This window comes from Peromyscus leucopus, chromosome 9 (assembly GCF_004664715.2).
Source record: "Peromyscus leucopus breed LL Stock chromosome 9, UCI_PerLeu_2.1, whole genome shotgun sequence".
Classification (NCBI taxonomy): Eukaryota; Metazoa; Chordata; class Mammalia; order Rodentia; family Cricetidae; genus Peromyscus; species Peromyscus leucopus.
Window position 1 is genome coordinate 65,416,633 of NC_051070.1, and position 20,148 is coordinate 65,436,780.

General features: G+C 42.6%; 1 protein-coding gene across 1 annotated transcript in view; it reads left to right on the forward strand.

Moving 5' to 3' along the window:
* The window catches only part of Micu2 (mitochondrial calcium uptake 2), an 84,380-nt gene that overhangs the window by 15,165 nt on the left and 49,067 nt on the right, over positions 1-20,148 (forward strand). Inside the window, exon 2 of the mRNA XM_028870396.2 lies at positions 17,568-17,706. Coding sequence (XP_028726229.1) covers positions 17,568-17,706 — 139 coding nt within the window. The remainder of the gene's footprint in view (positions 1-17,567; positions 17,707-20,148) is intronic.

Consider the following 20,148-nt stretch of genomic DNA (forward strand, 5'->3'; position numbering starts at 1 on the left):
GCTACGGTGTCTCTGTCTGTCTGTCTGTCTGTCTGTCTACATGGTTTATGTGGACCACAAACATTTCAGTGCCTGTGGAGACCAGAAGAGGGCACCTGATCCCCTTGAGCTGGATTACAGGTGGATGGGAGGTGACCGGCATGGCTCTAGGAACTAACCCCGGGTCCTCTGGATTAGTCATGAGAGCTCTTAACCATTGAGCCATCTTTCCGCCCCACTGGTTTGGTTCCTTATAGAAGATTTTTAGGGGTATTCAAGTTACATCTACCCACACACCCACACAGAGACACACATGCATACATGTAGTTAAAAATAAATTGTAAAAAACAATAGTTTTTTTTTTTTAAATAATTTTAAATTCGCTGGCATTTCCAGGGTTTGTTTTTGTTGTTTCTTTCTTTGCTTTACATACCTCTGAAGAGCATCATTGGGTACAGGCTGCCTGACTCATGTTACCAGCTCTGCACACTTGACTCACTGGCAGGTTGTTTTGGGGTGTGTGTGTGTGTGTGTGTGTGTGTGTGTGTGTGTGTGTGTGTGTGTTGTTCGGGTGTAGTTCGAATTGCTAAATGTTCTTTTGATTAAAAACCCGGAGCCAAATATTGGGGTAAATGCTGAAAGATCAGGGAGACAAAGGAACAAGCCACTGCCATGTCTTACCTCTAGGACTCCTCAGCCTGAAAAAGCTGTAGCCGAAAGGGCCTTAGTTTCTGTCTCCTCACACCTTACATACCTTTCTCCACCCAGCCATATCACTTCCTTCTTAGTGCTGGGATTAAAGATGTGTGTGCTTCCCAAATACTGGGATTAAAGGTGTGAAATCTCAAGTGCTGTGATTAAAGGTGTGTGCCATCACTGCCTGGCTCTGTTTCTCTCCTAGACTGAGACAATCTCATGGAGTCCAGGGTGGCTTTGAACTCACAGAGATCCAGACAGATCTCTGCCTCTCGAGTGTTAGGATTAAAGGTGTGTGCCACCACTGCCTGGCCTCTATGTCTAATCTAGTGGCTTGTTCTGTCCTCTGATCTTCAGACAAATTTTATTAGGGTACACAATATATCACCACATTTTGGGTTGGTTTGGTTTAATTGTTTGAAACAGGGTCTCTCTGTGGCCCAGGCTGGTATGGAATTCATGGCTGACCTTGCTGCCTCAGTATTCCAAGTACTAGAATTGCAGGTGTGAGCAAACACACCCACCTGGCTTCTCTGGCAGTTTTACACTGCTGCTTTCTTGTACTTGAGATTAAGGTAAAGAACTCACATTCCCCATTTGTCCCCACTTGCCATAAAAGCTGCAGAAACTAAAAAAGATAATGCTGGATACTAGTAGTGGTAGCACCTGTTAAAGAAACTGGTTCACTTTCTTACCAGTTGTTTTATTTTTATTTTTGGTTTTTCAGGAATTACACATCAAATCCAGTACAGACTTTAAAAAAAAAATCATTATCAAAGTATCTTCAAAACTTAATCAGAGCATACATAGATCATCATGAACTCTGTTGAAAAGAATGATGTAAAAGTGGAATGGAAGTGTTGGCAAACCCCAGGTCTAGGATGATTTTACTACCTTTGTGCACAGCGGATCCTGAGCAGTCTTTGCCTGAACTATGAAATCCTGTGTTCGCTCTTTGTATTGCATGCTTACAGCCTGTGGTTCATGTATTATTTGAGTTGCTGGTGACTTGTTATGAGCCTGCAAAATGTGGACAGCATCTCGGTGCCCTCACTGGTGCTACTGCCTGTCCATTGGCTTTCTGCTCGTTTCCTGCAGATACATTCTAATAGCAGAACTGTTTCAGAAATACAGTTTTTCAGGCTGTCAAAGATGGAGTCAAAGATGAAGCACAGGGAAAAATCCATTGAGACATAAACCAACTGTGTAGAAAGCCTGAAATCCATCAGATCATTCATTGAGATTTATGGGAGCATGAGACAGCTAGCTGGTGTAATCCAGGTTCAGAGCATCCTGTTTCTGAGAGATTCCCTGGCTTCTGTGCTGAGCAGAACCAAAGCAGTACCCTCTGGTGTAGTTAACACAGCCAGCACCCACCAATGGCTTCGTTTCTTCTTTTCCCTTTAGGAGAGCATTTGAAAATCTATATATAGTAATAAATATGCATAATTTGCTATGCATAATTTGCGTTTGTAATATAATGAGTACAAAGGGCTTTTCTTTCTGGTCGTGTGTGTGGCTCTTTTGTGAAATTACATGTCCCAGAGCACACACCAAGATATCTAAAACTTTTAATACATTGTTAATGCTTTGAGATATATGTCTAAAGCAGATTTTTGTATATTGAATCTAAGACTAAACTCTTTCTTTTAAGTTTTTTTATAATAGCACACCTTAAGTTTTACTGGTTCCATTGGTTCATGGTATGTATCTTCAAAGCACTAACAGTGTTACTGTGTGCAGGGCACTGGGGTACATTTCCTGTTGTTGAGTACTCCAGTCAGGTCCCAATATAGGGCATGGAGCTCTGACAAGTGTTCTCACAGGGAGGACACCTAACCCACATGGCTGCTCCAGGAAGGGCTCTTGGAGAAGGTAAATTAACTCTTAACAAATAAGCTGCCCGGTGAGGAGGAGGAGGAGGAGGAGAAACACCTGACCGTGTTGTTTCTCGTTGTAAGCACACTTAGCTTGGTCCCGTTGTTTCTTTGCAACCAGAAGCAAATAAGTGGTCGATCCGTCTTCTGGAAAGGTTCACTGAAGTCGATCAAATAAGTGGTCGATCCGTCTTCTGGAAAAGTTCACTGAAGTCGATCAAATAAGTGGTTGATTTGTCTTCTGGAAAGGTTCACTGAAGTTGATCAAATAAGTGGTCGATCTGTCTTCTGGACAGGTTCACTGAAGTCGATCAGAGGCAGCAGAATGAGTGCTAAAGGGAAGGACACCCCAGCGGCCCAAATGAATTATAAAACAGTCCTGACAGCAATCATAAGAACTATGATTGACAGTTTAAGTTAATGGGTTTGCTCCTTACAGAGGCCATTCATTAAAGAACAATACTATCAATGCAAATATAGTTTTTGATGAGAAATTGCTAATCTGCTCCTTGGTTTTCTTTAGTTTTGTTCATGTGTGTACTTCTTTAGTGAAACTTATGACCAGATACATTTAAGCTTTCATAATCTTGCCATTTGCCTAAGAGTTTTCTAAAACTTATGTTCTTTCTTTGTTCTGGATAAGTCCTCATTTATACGCGGTCGGCATACATGCCAGGTGTTTATTTTAAGAATTTCATGTTTTTATAGACTTAAGATGTGGGGACTGAGAGACGGCTGTCACTAGTCAGCAGTGAGCTTTGGAAAGCTGCCTCACTGTTCTCCACTTAACCTGAGGGAGCAACTGAAGCTGTGTGCCAAGGGTGGGTACGGAGGGTGAGGGAGCACCACCACTGTGGGGGCACGGGGAAGTGTGGCAGAGTCCTCTCCGAATGACTCCCTCTCCTTCATAGCTGGACTGCAGCTGTTCTCAGGAAGGGGTGGGGGAGGAAGGGGATCCCTTAATCCAGCCCTTCCTGCTCCACTCTGTCACACACTGCAGGACACTATCCTGGGTGCCGGGTCCCTGCGGCAGCTTCTGTTCAGGACTCCGCCCCCACAGTATTCCAGGCTTCTCTGAAACTCCGTTTCTCAAGAGCTGTTTTGCATGGGTGCCTTTGGTCCCTCCATCAGATCAGAATGTCTGTCACAGAAGTTCCCTCTTAACTGCTCAGCATCTCAACTGCCTGGGAAGGAGCATTCACACCCCAAATGAACAGTCTGGTACCAAAGCTCTTACTAGTTTATGCATAAGTTTAATTACAAAATCTTTAAAGATACTAGTCTGGTGCATATCTCATAAAAAATAGAAATCTGCCAGGTGGTGGTAGTAGTACACACCTTTAATCCCAGCACTTGGGAGGCAGAGGCAGGAGGATCTCTTGAGTTCAAAACCAGCCTGGTCTACATAGTGAGTTCCAGGACAGCCAGGGCTACACAGAGAAACCTGTCTTTGGGGGTGGGGGGAGAAAAAGAAAAATCCTTGAAAAATAGAAAACCAAAATGCCATGATTTATACCCTTCAAAAATAATGGTGGGAGCTTAACTGTTACTCTTATAGAACATGCATACTGGCTAACTGCTGCTCACTTCTTTCCTGTCTGGTCCAGCACCACCTTCTGGAATGTCCCTCCACTGGGAAGCAGATAGTCTTTCTATCTCTGCTTGGTGCTTTGTCATAGGAGGTGTGTACTGTTTGTTAAGTACTGATGTTAGTAATTGTTGAAAAAGTTCACACAGTGCTGTCTACCTTCTACTATGTGGGGAAAGCCAAAGTAAACACTATTTAATTAAAGTGGAGGGGCGGAGACTGGTGCTATTTTAGGATGATGTTAAGCTTTCAGCTGAAGATGAGAGCGAGAGAGATCACTTGAGTTCTAAGTTAAACTTGTTTAGATCACAGAAGTTATGATGTGGTTCTTAGAAGGCAGTAGTGGAGAAGGAAAAATGAATATTGTGCTAAGTAATCTAGTTAGGAAGAAAAAAACAATAAAAGAGAAGGTGTGTGTTTCACTTCCTGACAGCCTTTCTGCCCTAGACACCAGTTGTTTGGTGGGGGTGAAATGCGTCAGGGTCTGTGTGTTAAATAGAAATAAAGCATGACAACTTCAGAAGAAGGCTGGAGTATCATCACTAGAGAAACAGTACTGAAAGGCCAGGGAGGTGTTCCCAGGGCCCAGGTTTTCTGGGAATAGCTTTTGTCTCCTTGGCTAAGGCTCCGTCATTCTGGAGAACTTATCATGAGACTTCGCTTACCCAGTGAAGATTTCTAATTTAGTCTGGGGTGTTTGGTTTCATATACAATAAAATCTCCTTCATCCGGAACAAAGTAGAAAATGTGTAATGAGTGAAAATTTCCAATCATAAAGTTTTCTTTAAGAGAAAGCATTCAGTCATGGCACAGAATGTTCAGAAGCAAAGCAATTTATTTCATCCAGATTATTACCAATTCCAAAATAAAGGCCCCAGATGACTAGGTCTTACTTACTATATTTTGTCTAATGCAATGTGTGTGTATTAGACGTTCTGAAAGCTGTAATACTGTAAGAAAGGCCCTTTCTGTTCCCACTTTATTCTTGAGAAATGCGGACACCAAGGAATGTTCAACAAAGAACAGAGAACTTACTTTTTGTAATTTGTCACTTCATGGATAAAAAGTAGAGACAGAAGGGTGAAGCACCTGTTGCTTTAAAGGCAATAAATGAGTGAAATGTTTTAACAGAAGTCATCAGCTTTCAAAGATCTCTTTTATCCAGTTCCCATCACTCACTGCTCTTAATTCCTTTGTCACATTTTTTACTGCATTACAAGTAATCCTTGAAATCCATGGAGCATTTTATATATAACTAGAACCATGTGGATGGTTCTCACATGCTCATATAGCCCCAAATCCCAGCAGTTTTTTTTCTGTTCCTCCTTTCCTGCATATTTAGTCTTAGATGCAGGTTTGAGGAGCAGTCATGGGGTAATGGGAGGAATTCCACCCCCACTCCCCAGCTTCCACCTAGCAAGTCTCTGAACAGTCTCCCCAGGTTTAGGGTAACAGAGCCTCCAGCAGGCCTGAGCCTTTGATCTCAGCCCAGCATTCTAGCCCTCCCTCTTCCCTAGGAGTTGGCTCCTCAGGCAGCTGCTTTGCAGTCGAGCCCTCCTTATTTATATGTAACTGTATACACTGGCCAACAGAGTCGATTTGTACAAGTACCTTATGAAATCTCGTGCAGATAAAGAGTAAGATTAGTAGTGTTGATTCCATTCCTCTGGAATAGTTCTGTTTATAACAAACAGGTTGAAGTAAGAAGGGACAAAAAATTCCAGACTCCCAGGTTAATTAAGTTCAGTGCTGATACATAGGTGGATGTGTTAACATAGCCTACATCTGCTGCTGCCATCATTTCTCCACGTTACAGTTCGAGGACACACGGCTCTGGTTTGGGTTTTTTGGTTGGGGGTTTTGTTTTGTTTTGTTTTAACATTTTGTTTTATGGACTTGGGAAGGACATACTCTCATGGAAGCCAGAGGACAGCTAGTAGGAGTCAGCTTCCTCCCTCTCCATGTATGATCTGCAGCTCTAATTCAGGTTAGAGAGTTGGCAGCAAGCACTTTTGCCTGCTGAGTCATATTGCTGGCCATTTGAAGAATCATCTTAGAGCTAATTCTACCCCCACACTGTAGTTTTTTGAGTGAGTGTGTGTGTGTGTGTGTGTGTGTGTGTGTGTTTAAACAAGCTTTAAAAGATTGAATCCTGCAGTAAAGATACCATATTTGAAAGCCTATTTTAGAAGATGGAAATTGATCAGTCTTTTTTGAGGTATTGTAAAATTATTGAAACATAGAATGCACATATACGGGGCAGTGAAAAATGGTGTTTTCTTTTTTGATTTGTAACGGTCTTTTTCTGTGTTTTTACTTAGCTAGATCCCTTTTCAGGGAGTACCGTGTCTTCCCTGTGCTCTCCTGACAGTCTGTTGCCTCGCTGACTTCCTGATCTCCCCGTTCCCTTTCAGAACATGGTTCCATTATCTCCTGCTGCTGCTCTTGCCTTCATTGTTCCCACAGGATTTTGCATAGGTACTACCTTAGATTTTAAGGAGACATTCTAGCTATTATGCCATTTGCAAAAATTATGTGAATACATTTCCTGATCCTGTCCATCTTGATCTAAGGTTCTTTTATCTTTGCATTAAAATATCAGCTGAAGAACACAATGGTCCTAGTAGCCTCTGCGATACAGTACTTGAGCAGTAGAAGATTTGAGAGGTGGCTGACTGAGCTAGGGACATACCTGTGACCTGAATGTGCTTGGAAGTTCTCCTGGTGCTCCGGTTGGAGCGGATCATATCCAGTGGGGGTGTGCCTTTCAATTTCATTTGTTCTCTCATTTTGGGGTACCTGCCAGTTGAGCTTCATAGTTCCTAGATCAGTTCCACAAATATAGCATGTTCCTCTCCCAACAAAGTCACAACTTCATGATGCTGGGCCTTCCCTGGACAGGACATGGGAGGAAAGGGCTGACATCGGGCCTTCACTGGGCACAGAGTCATGGGGATGTGAAGTAGGAGTTCTGCTCTTTTCTTGCCTTTGCCCAGCCCTGACAACAATGGTGCCGGCCCATAGGCGGCCTTTGTACACACACACACACACACACACCAGAAGCAGACACTCCTTCGTCTGCACCTTACTGCCCACAAACCCGAGCTGCAGTGGGGTGCCCTTGGAGTCATGCAGTTAATGGCCTGTGCCTGGCAGCCCCACCACCTGAGGTGGCTCAGGAGTTCACTGGAGCAGACACACTGCATTGTTCTCCCTGGAAGAAGACACTGCTTCTGCCTGGGTTGTCCTGGAGTTTCAGACACATTTTTACTGTCTGGAAGGCCCTTTAAGTCAAGTTTAAAATCTTTAATTTTAGTGTCGTTGTTTACTTTTGGGTTTTTTTGGTGTTTTGGTAACAGTCAAGTACTTACTGATCTCATTAGTTTGTAAATTTTTTAAATGACCTTTTGCTTTAAGAAAGAGTTGTCGCTGGGCGGTGGTGGCGCACGCCTTTAATCCCAGCACTCGGGAGGCAGAGCCAGGCGGATCTCTGTGAGTTCGAGGCCAGCCTGGGCTACCAAGTGAGTTCCAGGAAAGGCGCAAAGCTACATAAGAGAAACCCTGTCTCGAAAAACCAAAAAAAAAAGAAAAAAAAAAAGAAAGAGTTGTCATCAGAAAGATACATTGTGCTGGGTTTTGTTTGGGTTGAAGAAAGCTAGCATATAGATCTAATGGCCCCAGATTGTATTTCCTGGATTTGTCTATAAAATGAGAGCAAATCACGAAGGCCGAATGCATAGGAAAGGGAGCCAGAAACACCTGGAGCTTCCCACTCCCTCCAGATGCAGATCAGGGGCCAGTACAAGGATTTTAGGCATGAGCAGCAACATCAGTACTGAAATTTATATACAAAGTACAGTGCTTAAAGTTAAGAGTTTGCTTTCTGATAGTCACTATTTTTGTAAGCAGTTGATTTAACCCTAGGATATAATTTCAGTCACATTTTTCTTGGTTTCCTGAAATCCCAAATCTGTGTGTCAGCACACTGAATTTTTGCTCACAAAGGTTCTTTTCCTGGTGCCTCGTTATGACAAAGAATGAACTAATAGTGAGCTCTTAAAAAGTGTGTGTTGACATTATTGGGAAGATGAAAGCATGTGTGCCTTGTGATTTAGTTTTATTTGACGTGTAACAGTTATTCATGACAGTGTAGAACTCTGTCTACTTGTACTTTTCCGAAAGACGTTCTGTTTTCACTCATAGCTCTAATCATTTGCAGTTTATATAAGCAAAGCCCTGCTTTGTCTATAGCATGCACTCTATAGAGTACTGTGGCCGTCTGGGGAGGCAGGGAGTAATGCTGACTTCATACAGCACAGTAGAGTGTGAGGTCTGTCATGTCAGTGAATCTTCCAGATAATTCCAGCTCATTTGTTAGAAGGTATTTTTCTCATAAAAGATTTACATTAAATGCTTTTAAGCTATACTTCTCATCTTCCTACATTTTGAGCAGCATTTTCTGTGTGTGAGTGGCTTCTGAGGGTTACTCGTGTATGTGCACTGGGGCCGTTGGTTGACTGTGGTAACCTTGGCTGGCCCAAACCTTTGCAGCCATGTGTTTTTATTCTCCCCTGTCTCACTGCCTCCCTGCAGCTATTTAGTGGATTAGACTCCAGCATTTGTATAGTTTTTCAGTGTGAAATACACGGTTCATTATTTAAAAAACAAACATTTAGGATGATCCATTCAAAGACACATTGTGCTCAGTAAAAATGAACTGTATCATGCAGATAGTGAAGGCTGTGACCCAGTAGATATTTGTGTGGTGTTTACACATACATTGTTTAGTCTTTGGGACTGGTTAATTTCAGTATGTGGGTTTTTTATTTGCAGTGTTTTTATAATAAAATTTAAAAACAAAATTGGCAAAAGATTAAAATGGAGTATGTGATAGAAAACATTAATGAGAAATGCTTTACAGATAGTTCAGACGTAGTGTGTAAAAAATTTAAGTATTCTACACTTCTAGTTTGGATTCAGAAGTTCAAAGAAATTTATAACCATGTCACACCCTTATCAAAATAAAAGTGTGGAGTTGGACTTTGTATAAAATCTGAACAATTAAGAATTTCCACTGGCTCCTTATCTACCACAGATATGTCATACCATCACTCTGGGTTAGTCCATTTTCTGTTTGTAAAATTAAAAGTGTCTCAATACCACTCTGCCTTTTAGCTCCCCATTTCTGGGAGCTTCGTAAAGACTGAATATTTGTCCAAGTACACACACACACACACACACACACACACACACACACACACACACACGTATATATATAAACAACCTGAATTCAGAATAGCACAAAACTAGAAATTTGGAGCAATTTTAATCAATACAGACTTAATGGTAAGAATTTACTTTTTCCCATTACTACACACACACGCACGCACGCACGCACGCACGCACGCACGCACGCACGCACATGAGCTTGACTGAGGTAGTGGCCAAAGAACAAACAGGCAGATGGAATGCCAACTGTTTATCAATAATTTTGCTTACCACTTTGGAAAATCATTGTGGAGAGCTTTGTGTGGCTCCGAAACTATGGACCTGCTCCCCCATGGGATTTGAGAGAGAGGGAGCGAGGGAGGGAGCGAGCGAGCGAGCGAGCGAGCATAGCTGAATGCACTGTACCTGACCATTCTTGATATTTATATGCACAGTTGCAAGCATTTGTGTTCGTGCATGGCTTCTTATCCCTAAGACAGAACTCGTAGCCTGTGTCAGCCTCCCTACAGCAGGGATTACAGGCATATGCCACCATTTCTTGCTTGAGAAAGGCTTTTTAAACCAGCCAAAGCAGACCTCAGATGAACAAGAAGTGAAAGGAAGAAATCATAACTGCTTACAAATTTGTTGGTTTGGTTTTGTTTGCTTTTGTTTTTGCAGCTAGCCTTTCAGTCTTGAGGACGAACTTCTTGTGAGATTCTGGCCCTGAGTATCAGTGACAGGACACTTAAAACATTTGTCCTATCTCCTTTTTCCTTCACAGAACCCAAGGGGAGGGGCCTATGGGAGGGTTTAGAGGAAGGAAATATACTATAATCTCAAATATAAAATAAGAGAATAGTAATATTGTTTCTATTACATCCAGAAAAGCAAAAAAAACAGAATTGTTATTTCCTTAAGGCACGTGTAAGTTTTGTCTACCTTGCCTTTTATTAGTGATGGGCTTACTAGAACCCTGACTTGGTTCAGGTGTCATAGCATATTCCAGTCCCCATGAGTGTGAGTCTGTGGATGTTAATATTTACATGGAACTCAGTGTAAAACATGCATTTACAATAGTGTTTGTAGTAAACTAAATAACCAAGTTTATTGAATATGTAGATTAAGTGTAAGTGCTCAGTCATGGTATGAAAATCCTACTTCTGCATTTCTTTATAAGCCCTAGTATCTTTATATGTGATGACTATTGTATACATTTGGCGGGGGAGGGGGGTCAAAATCTATGATCTTTGGTACTGGAGAGATAACTCGGTTGACAAGCTGCAAGCTGCCTAAGAATGGACTGAGGTCAGTTCCCAGAACCCACATTTTAAAAGCTGGGCATGATAGCATCTACTTCTAATCCCAGCACTGGGAAGGCAGAGACTGAACCCTGGGGCTTTCTGGCCAGTCTGCCTAGCCAAATTAGTGATCCCCAGGCCAGTAAAATGCCCTTTCTCAAAAAACCAAGGTAGACAGCTCCTGAGGAACAGTATTGAAGGTTTCCTGGCATCCACACACAATTATGCTTCCACACATCCACACAGAGGGAAACAACTGTGATCTTTATAGTATGCCACTGTTCTCTTGTGTACATTTTTGTCGTGTCCTCAGAACAGTACAACAGCGGGCTCTGAAATAGCTCCCTGAGCGTGGATTCGTGGACACATCTGCATCTGCCTACTGTATAACACCACTCCACTAGGCACCTGGTTTCTCGGGGGCAGTTTTGACATCTTGACATCTGTTACACCTCCTCTTCTCCATCCTGACTGAGCTGACTGTGCTCACTGAGTCTGCAAGCCGCTTCCTTTGCTTCACTCACTTGTGAACTCCAGCCTGCCACAAATGCACACAGTCAGTGAGAGAGAAGACAGAGAGGAAGGAAGTCAGCACCCAAAACAGTATGGCTGGTTGGTAGCACTGAAAAGAGCACAACAAAGCCACCTCGTGTGTGTATGTGAGGAAGAGGGACAAAGGAGAATGGTGAAGAGAGCTCGGGCACATGGGATAAGCCAAAAACAGACAAGAGGGAAGGAACAAAAGAACCAGACAGGCAAGAGTGAGGGCCCGCCAAAGCATTCTGCAAAACTCTTCAAGGCATTAGAGCAGAATTCGGCATCTGGTCCTGTGCCGTACCCTGTATAACCAAACATGGTCTGGAACTCAGAAGCTGTGGTGCTGGTGTTTGCACAGAGCTAGAACTAGATGCTGCCTAGGTCCTTTTAACTCCTAAAATTCCGGGCTGTACCTTTGCTGAAGATACAACATATCTTTGTTGCAAGATAAGAAATTAAGCTAGAACTGTGCCAGAAACTTCCTCCCTGCTTGCAAGCTTTCATGTTGCCAGAAGGAGCTATGCATGCTACTGGGGGTGAAAAGGCATCCATCAATGGTCTATGAACCCTGCAAGCTACAGTACCAACTTGCAAGGCAATACATGCCCACAGGTATTATTGGCACAACATTACGGTGGTAACCATTTGCTCTCTGACTGGATCTGAGGCCTGCCTCACAAGAGGGACTTTATTCCTGGTACTGTGAACACAGTCAAGATCCAGTGGCTACAAGTTCTTAGAGAATTTAACTGCAGTTGCTTACATAAATTGGTATGGCATCAAATTCCCTTATAAATCTTTTATTTATACCCATAGACGAATTCTACACTCAACCTCAATCAGAGAAGCTTCTCTTTGCAAAGGACTGTGGTGAACGTAGAGATTCATGGCTGCACAAGTCCATAGAATAAGTCATCACTTACTATTAACAGAGCATCTCTACTACTACCTCCACAGCTCAGAGAACAAGAAAGAAGTTTTGGAAAGAACATAAAAAGGGCTGCAAAATGCTGTCTTCTGGGCATGACGCAGCTATTGCAAATAGGATCCCTTAACAGCAGAGGTTAAGCCGGGTGGTGATGGCACTCAACCTTAATCCCAGCACTCAGAGGCAGATGCAGGGGGATCTCTGAGTTGGAGGCCAACCTGGTCTACAGAGTGAGTTCCAGGACAGCCAGGGTTACACAGAGAAACCCTGTCTCAAAAATAAAAATAATAATAATAATATAAAAAATTTAAAAAAAAAAAAACCAGCAGAGGTTATCTGTGCTAGGCCTGTACAAGACTGAGCCTGTCGTCAGTCAGTCATGGATGGAGAATGTTCACTGAACTTTCGGCTACTAGTCAGTTCTGGGGAAAGGCAGTCATTGTCTTCAGCTCTGTGCCCACAGGTGGGCCCACCAGGATAAAATGGAACATTTGAACCCCCTGGTCACACAGATGGCCCTAGTTAAACCCAGTATGTAGCAAGTCCCCACCCCACCCCACCCCCAAAAAAAGAAAAAAAGCAAAGAAAAAAAAAACTGCATGTGAGAAAGGGAGACTTGTAGGGAGCAGAGGGATCAATAGGAGAATATCGTGGGGTGTGAGGAGCCATAATATACATGTACGGAACTGTAAAGAACAAGGGTTTTTAATCTGTAAAGAAATCTGGGGCTGGAGAGACGGCTCAGCAGTTGAAAGCACTGGCTGCTCTTCCAGAGGACCCAGGTTCAATTCCCAGCACTCACATGGCAACTCACAACTGTCTGTAACTCCAGTTCCAGAGAATCCAAAACCCAGACATCTGTGCAGGCAAAACACCAGTGCACCCAAAATAAAAATAAATAAATTCCTTTATAAATTGGGGGTTGTAAATAACAACTGTACTTCCATTGTGTACGAAGCAGCAGCTCAGTGTGCTGCTATGCATTAGAGTAAGACAAGCTGAGGCATCACTCCAGGCTTGGCGGTCTACTTGAAAACCAGGCAGAAAGAATTTGGGTGTTATAATAGAACATCCTCAGGAAATCACACAGTAAAGCATCTTTCTCTTAGTAGTATCATGGCTGACTGTTGACTTTATTGACCATTGGAACCATCTAGTAGATTTGAGATTTGATCAAAATAGTTATGAATATAAAGTAAAGCAAAATAAAGCCTAACAGATGAAAGACTAAAGCAATAAAACTGGCATTAGCAAGTCAATCCAAATTATATAAAATAGCCATAAAGGTACAGTGTACACTTAACTGCACTTGTGAGCCTTCAGAATTTACTTTTAAAATTTGAGTACTGATTGATTAAAAAATAATAGTAACAGCCCAAGCAAAACTGTGTTGGTTCATTCATTTGTAAAGTGATAATTTCACAAAGTCCTTCCCCACCCTCCCACCACCTCCCACTCCACTTAAACTTTGTAGTAGCAAACAGATCTATTCAGGACATTCTACTCAACTTCGATTTGATATAACCAGGGTAGTAGTAAATACTAGTTAGGAAATGGGCAACATTTAGCCTGGGACTTGAAGAATGGCTAATTCTCCACCTTTTCGTTGTTAATCTCTAGACTCTAGTTTATAGCCTCCCCTTATTTACATGAGATCTTACTACACTGCATCTTCTCTCATAGGAGCTGCTCTGGGAACTTGGTAGAGACTGAAGTTGGTGCCATATGGCCTGTGCCATCAGTTAACTACTGTGTTAAACTAGGCAAGCTGGCTGACCTTAACAAGCCTACATCCCTTCTTTTATAAAAGAGGGGTGATTTTAAAAAACTTTGGTTGCAACTGGGTGTTTTGAAAGAACATGCTTATAAAGATGCTACCAGCCTGCCTTGTACATCCTGTTCACTTAATTATCTACTTCATTGCTGCTGACATTTTCTGCTCTACAGTTACCCTCTTTGGTTCATTTGCATCCTGGCTCCTAGTGTGTTTCTGAAATTAGTAGATGCTCAATTAAGTGTTTAAACCCAAGAGGGTAAAGCTATGATAAAGAAAGGGAAGATTGGTAGTAAGGTGTGCGCTGGGAGCATCCACTGTATACTTCATAAAGGAAATAGAAGGGTACTGTTGACTGGGTAGCAAAGTACTCAATCTCAGTGAGAGAGGCAGTGGAGAGTACCACTGGTGAGGATATGCAGGGTTTTGATGCTGATAATGGGGATGGAAAGGCTTTGGGCTAGTAGAATGGGTTTGTTTATACTAGGGAGTAACAAATTCAGAAAGCTAGCTACCATACCAAATTAAATTGGAAGGGTGCTGGCAGACGGTATTGTAGAGTTTCAGCCATTTGCTAATGGAGAGAGTCATGGTTGCAGGTCGCATTGGGAAGTTGTGTCGACATGACCTACAGTTCTATGCAAACTTCAAGCTTAGAAATTAGCTAGTAAAAAGGATTCTTATTTCCTCTCTTTTATTGTTCACTAGAAAGTATATTTAGCCAAAATGTAACCAGATGCAAACAACCCAGTCAACTATCCAACTCTATAAAATATTACTTCCTGAGGGGTTGGCTCTTCAGAAACATGAGTCTGTGAGTGAAAGGTTCTTAGAGGCACATGGAAAATGATAACCATGGTTAGGAGCACTTGACGCTCTTGGGGAGGACTGGAGCTTGATTCCAGCACCCACATCAAGCATCTCAACAGTTGAGGGGATCTGACACCATCTTCTGGCCTCTGTGGACACCCACACATGTGGCATATGCACATATTCACATTGTTTTTAATTAAATAAGTATTTTAATAAAAAAAAACGATAACCACAAGGTAGAGGAACTTTTAGGACCAAACCTTCTAGAAGAAAGAAATATGGTAACTTTTACACCACTTGCTGTGAGAGAGCAGTAATTTGTGTGTTTCTTTCCTACAAGTCAGTTAAGCCCAGGAAAAGTAAGATTGTCACAAGGAAGAAGACAACCTGAAACCAGAGCAGACACACAGTAAATCGCCCTCTGGTTAGGAGACCTGTAGACAGAGGGTTGAGTACAGTATTGGACTGTATAATAGGTTGAGGTGTGAAAAGAATTTAAACAAAAAGAAATATCAAAAAAAGGAAATTTTAACAACTTTGACACAGAAATTAGAAAGGCACCAATAGTATTTCAGGGTTTGAGTGTGTGCATTCTCTGTTGTGATTATTCATTTTGCCTTTTTTTTTTTTTTTTTTTTTTTTTGTTTGTTTTGAGACAGGGTTTCTCTGTGTAGCTTTGGAGCCTGTCCTGGAACTCACTCTGTAGACCAGGCTGGTTGGTCTTAAACTCACAGAGATGCTCCTGCCTCTGCCTGGAGAGTGCTGGGATTAAAGGCATGTACCACCACTGCCCAGCTGCTATTTTCTTAATAGACTGTAAGTTAACTTTATGCCTTTAAAATTCTTCCATATAGTTACGACACATACTCATGCTTGGCCTTTTTCTGTTCTGATCCCTAGGGCTTGCAAATGCAGTTAGGTTCCTGGTTTTGCTCCAACCCACCCTCCCTTTCCTGGCCATAGATTTTATAAATTCACTGTCAAAGCATAAGAGACTTCCTCGGAAATTAGTGTTTGTCTGACTTACCATTGCTTTTTCTTTTGTTAAGCAAAATGATACATATATTGCTATGTTTTACTGTGTGTGTGTGTGTGTGTGTGTGTGTGTGTGTGTGTGTGTGTGTAGATGTAACCAACCGTCTTATTAAAATAAAAAACACAGAACCAATGTAAAAGAGAAAGTCGAAAGGTCAGAGCTCAGAGCTAAAATCTTACCTCCTGCGGTGCTCCTACCTCCCTGAAAGAGAGCTACTTCCTGTGTGTCTGTCTTTAAATACTTTTTCTGTTCTGCCTTCTCATTGGTTGTAAACCCAAACACATGACTACCTTGTCTCTGCCTGTAAGTACAGCCCTCTAGGTCTTAAAGGCGTATGTCTCCAATGCTGGCTGTATCCCTGAACACACAGAGATCTACCTAGCTCTTCTACCAAGTGCTGGGATTAAAGGCGTGCGCCACCACCACCACCACCACACTCTTGCTATGGCTCTAATAGCTCTGACCCCTGGGCAACTTTATTTATTAACATACAATGAAAATCACATTTCAGTACAATTAGAATACCACCATATGTGTCTGTGTGTGTGTGCTTCATATATAACATTCAGAAAGCGTTACTGTGATTCCACTTCCTGGTTGTGAGGATGAGTATGAAGTCTGTGAATAAAACTTGCCCTTGGGTTGAGTTATAGGTCAGGGTAGCGCTTTCCCAGCTTGTGCGAGGTACTGAGTTCCCGCCTCACCTTTTGGTAGTTTTATAGTAACAATGTGTGGGCAAAGAACAGAAAGTACATAGAGACACTAGCATTGGTGTGCATTGTGTATGTTGTTAGTACTCTGTAGGCTGTTAGTACACTGAATAGAATGCAAAAAGAGCAAAACTGAACGCTCAGCAAGCCTGTTGTCTACTTCAGGGGACAGAACTAGTTAGGGACTCACATCAGCAAAAAGAGGCCTCTGGTGGCCTTGAATGTGAGGAGGGTTAAGCGGCCAGAATTCCTAGTTCTTACATTTTGGTTTGAGTCGGCAGTCACTGTGTATGGCCTGTAGGTCAGGGTAAATTCCCGGATCCGTGTGGAGTAGGAGAAGTAGGTGTGTCCTGGGAGGACACGTAGTCCCATGAAAATGGCGCTGTAGGAAAGCAGGGTGAGCAGCGCAGTCTCACGTCGAGGCTCCACATCGGCTCCAGTGTTGTCAACCACATGTCAGTCTGTCCAGCACCAGGCTCATCCACGTGGGCGAGGATAACGTGGAAACCAGAGGCCGAAGGCCTTGAGTGGAACAGAAAGCTTGGGGTATTTCAGCGCTGCCCTCAGCTGTGGGAAGGCCCAGCCCTAAGACCTGAGACTGCAGCATCAACAGTGTCTGACCCGTGTGCATCCTGTCTGCACTTTGCTATTCATAGTTGTGTGGACAGAGCCCCTCATGGGAGCACATCTGTCTGGTGTGACTTCGCCACTCTCGTCCTGTCGCCGTGGTGACAGTGCCTTCTGCTCCTCCTTAAGACATTGTTCCTCAGGAGAACAGGACTCACTCACCTCATGTGCACAGTCTCTGTAAGTGCCGAGATTCCTTCAAAAGATAGCCTTGTCTAACTAAGAGACCTGCTACCGCTGTCCCATCTCGGTGACTTTACACGCCTGCCAGCGCCATTCTCCCACTTGAAAGTAACTGCCCTCCAATTAGTCTCAATTGGTATTTTACCTTCAGCGCCTGAAACGGAGGGACTTAGTTGATATTTGTTGTATGACTAGTGTAAACGTTGGGGACTGTGAGACCTAACTTACTCTTTAAATGTAATTCTGGGGGTAGCTGAGTTTGGCAATCATACTGAAAAATTTTTTTAATTATTATTTCTTTTTCTTTTAGAAAAATGACTTGGGACCAATAGAGAAACTTTCTCTACGTAAGCAGCGGTTCATGCAGTTTTCATCCCTGGAGCATGAAGGAGAATATTACATGACACCCCGAGACTTCCTCTTCTCAGTAATGTTTGAGCAAGTGGAGCGTGAGTGGTTTTTTGTTCTTTTAAAAGCTTAACCATGAGCATTGAAAAACCTGTTTTCAAAATTGGTGACAGCTTTTTTGCATTTGAATTATCACCATTCTTGAGTTTTGTGCGTTCTGTTACAACGTGACAGTTGTAAACTTTCATATCAGCCGGGTGGTGGTGCAGAGCTAGGCAGATCTCTGTGAGTTCGAGGCCAGCCTGGGCTACAGAGTGAGTTCCAGGACAGGTGCAAAGCTATACAGAGAAACCCTGTCTCGAAAAAACTTTCATATATATCTTAGTTGTTTTGTATGGGTTTTTCTAAATTTAAAAAAAGAAACTGTGTTTTTAAGATTCCACTAAAAAGACTATTTAATAATTTGACTAGATATTAGTTTTTGGTGGAATTGAGGTTTTAAATTGAGAGGAAAAAGTAAACTATTTTTATATTTATAAAAAGATTAACTATTAAGGAGAGCCTTTATCAGAGTTACTATGTTTTTATGTTGTAAGTAGAAAAATCCTGAAGCAAAACACATAAGCGACAATTAAAATAACAGTACAAGGACTCTATAAAGAGCAGACTCACATTGCCCCATGATGGCAGAAGCCCTAGGTTATGGCCTGAACCAGCCCTCTCGCTGCAGCAGGCTGTGTGTGCACCACGGTGCTGTAGACCTGCTGCTGACACGGAACAAAATGCTGGGCTCTCTGGGAGTAAGCTCCTAGACAGCAGAAGTCTGAGGACAAGGTGAGCCAGCAGGCAGCAGGACAGGGTGCCCTGGAAAGGCGGAGCAGGGCAGAAGCAGAGTGAACACTATCCGCATCCTGGGGACAGGAAGCCCAGCAGTCACTGTAGACAGGGCGAGGCAGTTCTTGGTGATCACAGTGAAGAACAAATGAGGGCTAAATTGTACAAAAGATCTCAGTGACGGCTCACCCACCCAAGGAATGCATGCTTGGCAGGGCTGTGTGGACTTCATCTTGAGGGAACAATGACGATTTGGAAATCAGAAAATAAAGTAATAAAAATGTGCTTAGATTATTTTAATAAAGCCCCGTGGATAGAAATTTAGCAGTATATGTCAAAACTTTTAAAATGTTGACCTACATTGATACAGTAAGATACTAAACAAGGATTTAAAAAGAAGTTTGGGCCAAATGTGGTGGCGCACGCCTTTAATCCCAGTACTCAGGAGGCAGAGCCAGGCGAATCTCTGTGAATTCAAGTCTGGCCTGGTCTACAGAGTGAGTTCCAGGATACCTAGGACTACATAGTTGAGACCCTGTCTCAAAAAACAAACAAATAAATAAATAATAAAGTAGTTTAACCTCTGACATGAAGAGAACTTGGACATTATCACTCCTGTCCTCATAGCAAAAAAAGAAAAAAAGGTGAAAAATATAAAATCTGCAACTCAGGTCCATCAAAGGTCACAACAGAATTAAGGTCACAGGGCACCCTGGCCTAAAAACTGGAGACAGGTAGATCCAGAGGGTCGGTCAGGGCTTGCTCAGATCAAAGGTTACCCAGAATCTCCCAGGACCTTATGTCAGAAGTATTTAAAGAATGATTGATAAGCTGCTAGAATCTGAGTATTGTTGTAGAATATTATTTTAAGGTGTGTTACTTTTGTTTATGTTGCGTTTGTTTAACTGTGAAGCTGTGTTACTGTACCTGTCTAAAACACCTGATGGTCTAATAAAGAACTGAACAGCCAATAACAAGGCAGGAGAAAGGACTGACAGGGCTGGCAGGCAGAGAGAATATGTAGAAGGAGAAATCTGGGAGGAAGAAAAAAGAAGGAACAAGCCAGAGAAGGAAGAGGACTCCAGGGGCCAAGTCACCCAGCTACACAGCAAGCCACGGAGTAAGAGCAAGATTTACAGAAGAGAATGGGAAAGCCCAGGGGCAAAAGGTAGATGGGATAATTTGAGATAAGAAAAGCTGGCTAGAAACAAGCCAAGCTAAGGCTGGGCATTCCTAATTAAGGCTTCCTGTGTGATTTATTTGGAAGCTGGTTGGCAAGCCCCCCAAAAAAGAAAAAAACTAACCAATAACAGAATACGGACCAACTTGAGAGAGTGAGAACTCCTGGAGAGGAGCAGGTAACATGGCTGGGAAGATAGGAGGAGCACTCAGTTCTCCAATCCTTCAAAGCCACGTGGGGTAGAAGAAGAGAACCAACAAAACAAAGTTGTCTCTAGACAAACAGTTTGCTCTCACAAAAGATGAGTATTTTTCCAGCCAGTGGTTAAGAGCACTGGCTGCTCTTCCAGAGGTCCTGAGTTCAATTCCCAGCAACCACATGGTGGCTTACAACCATCAATAATGAGATCTGGTGCCCTCTTCTGCTGGGTAGGGATACATGCAGACAGAACATTGTATACATAATACATAAATAAATCTTTTTAAAAAATGAGTATCTTATGAGAGTTGATAGATTTCACTGAGGGTGC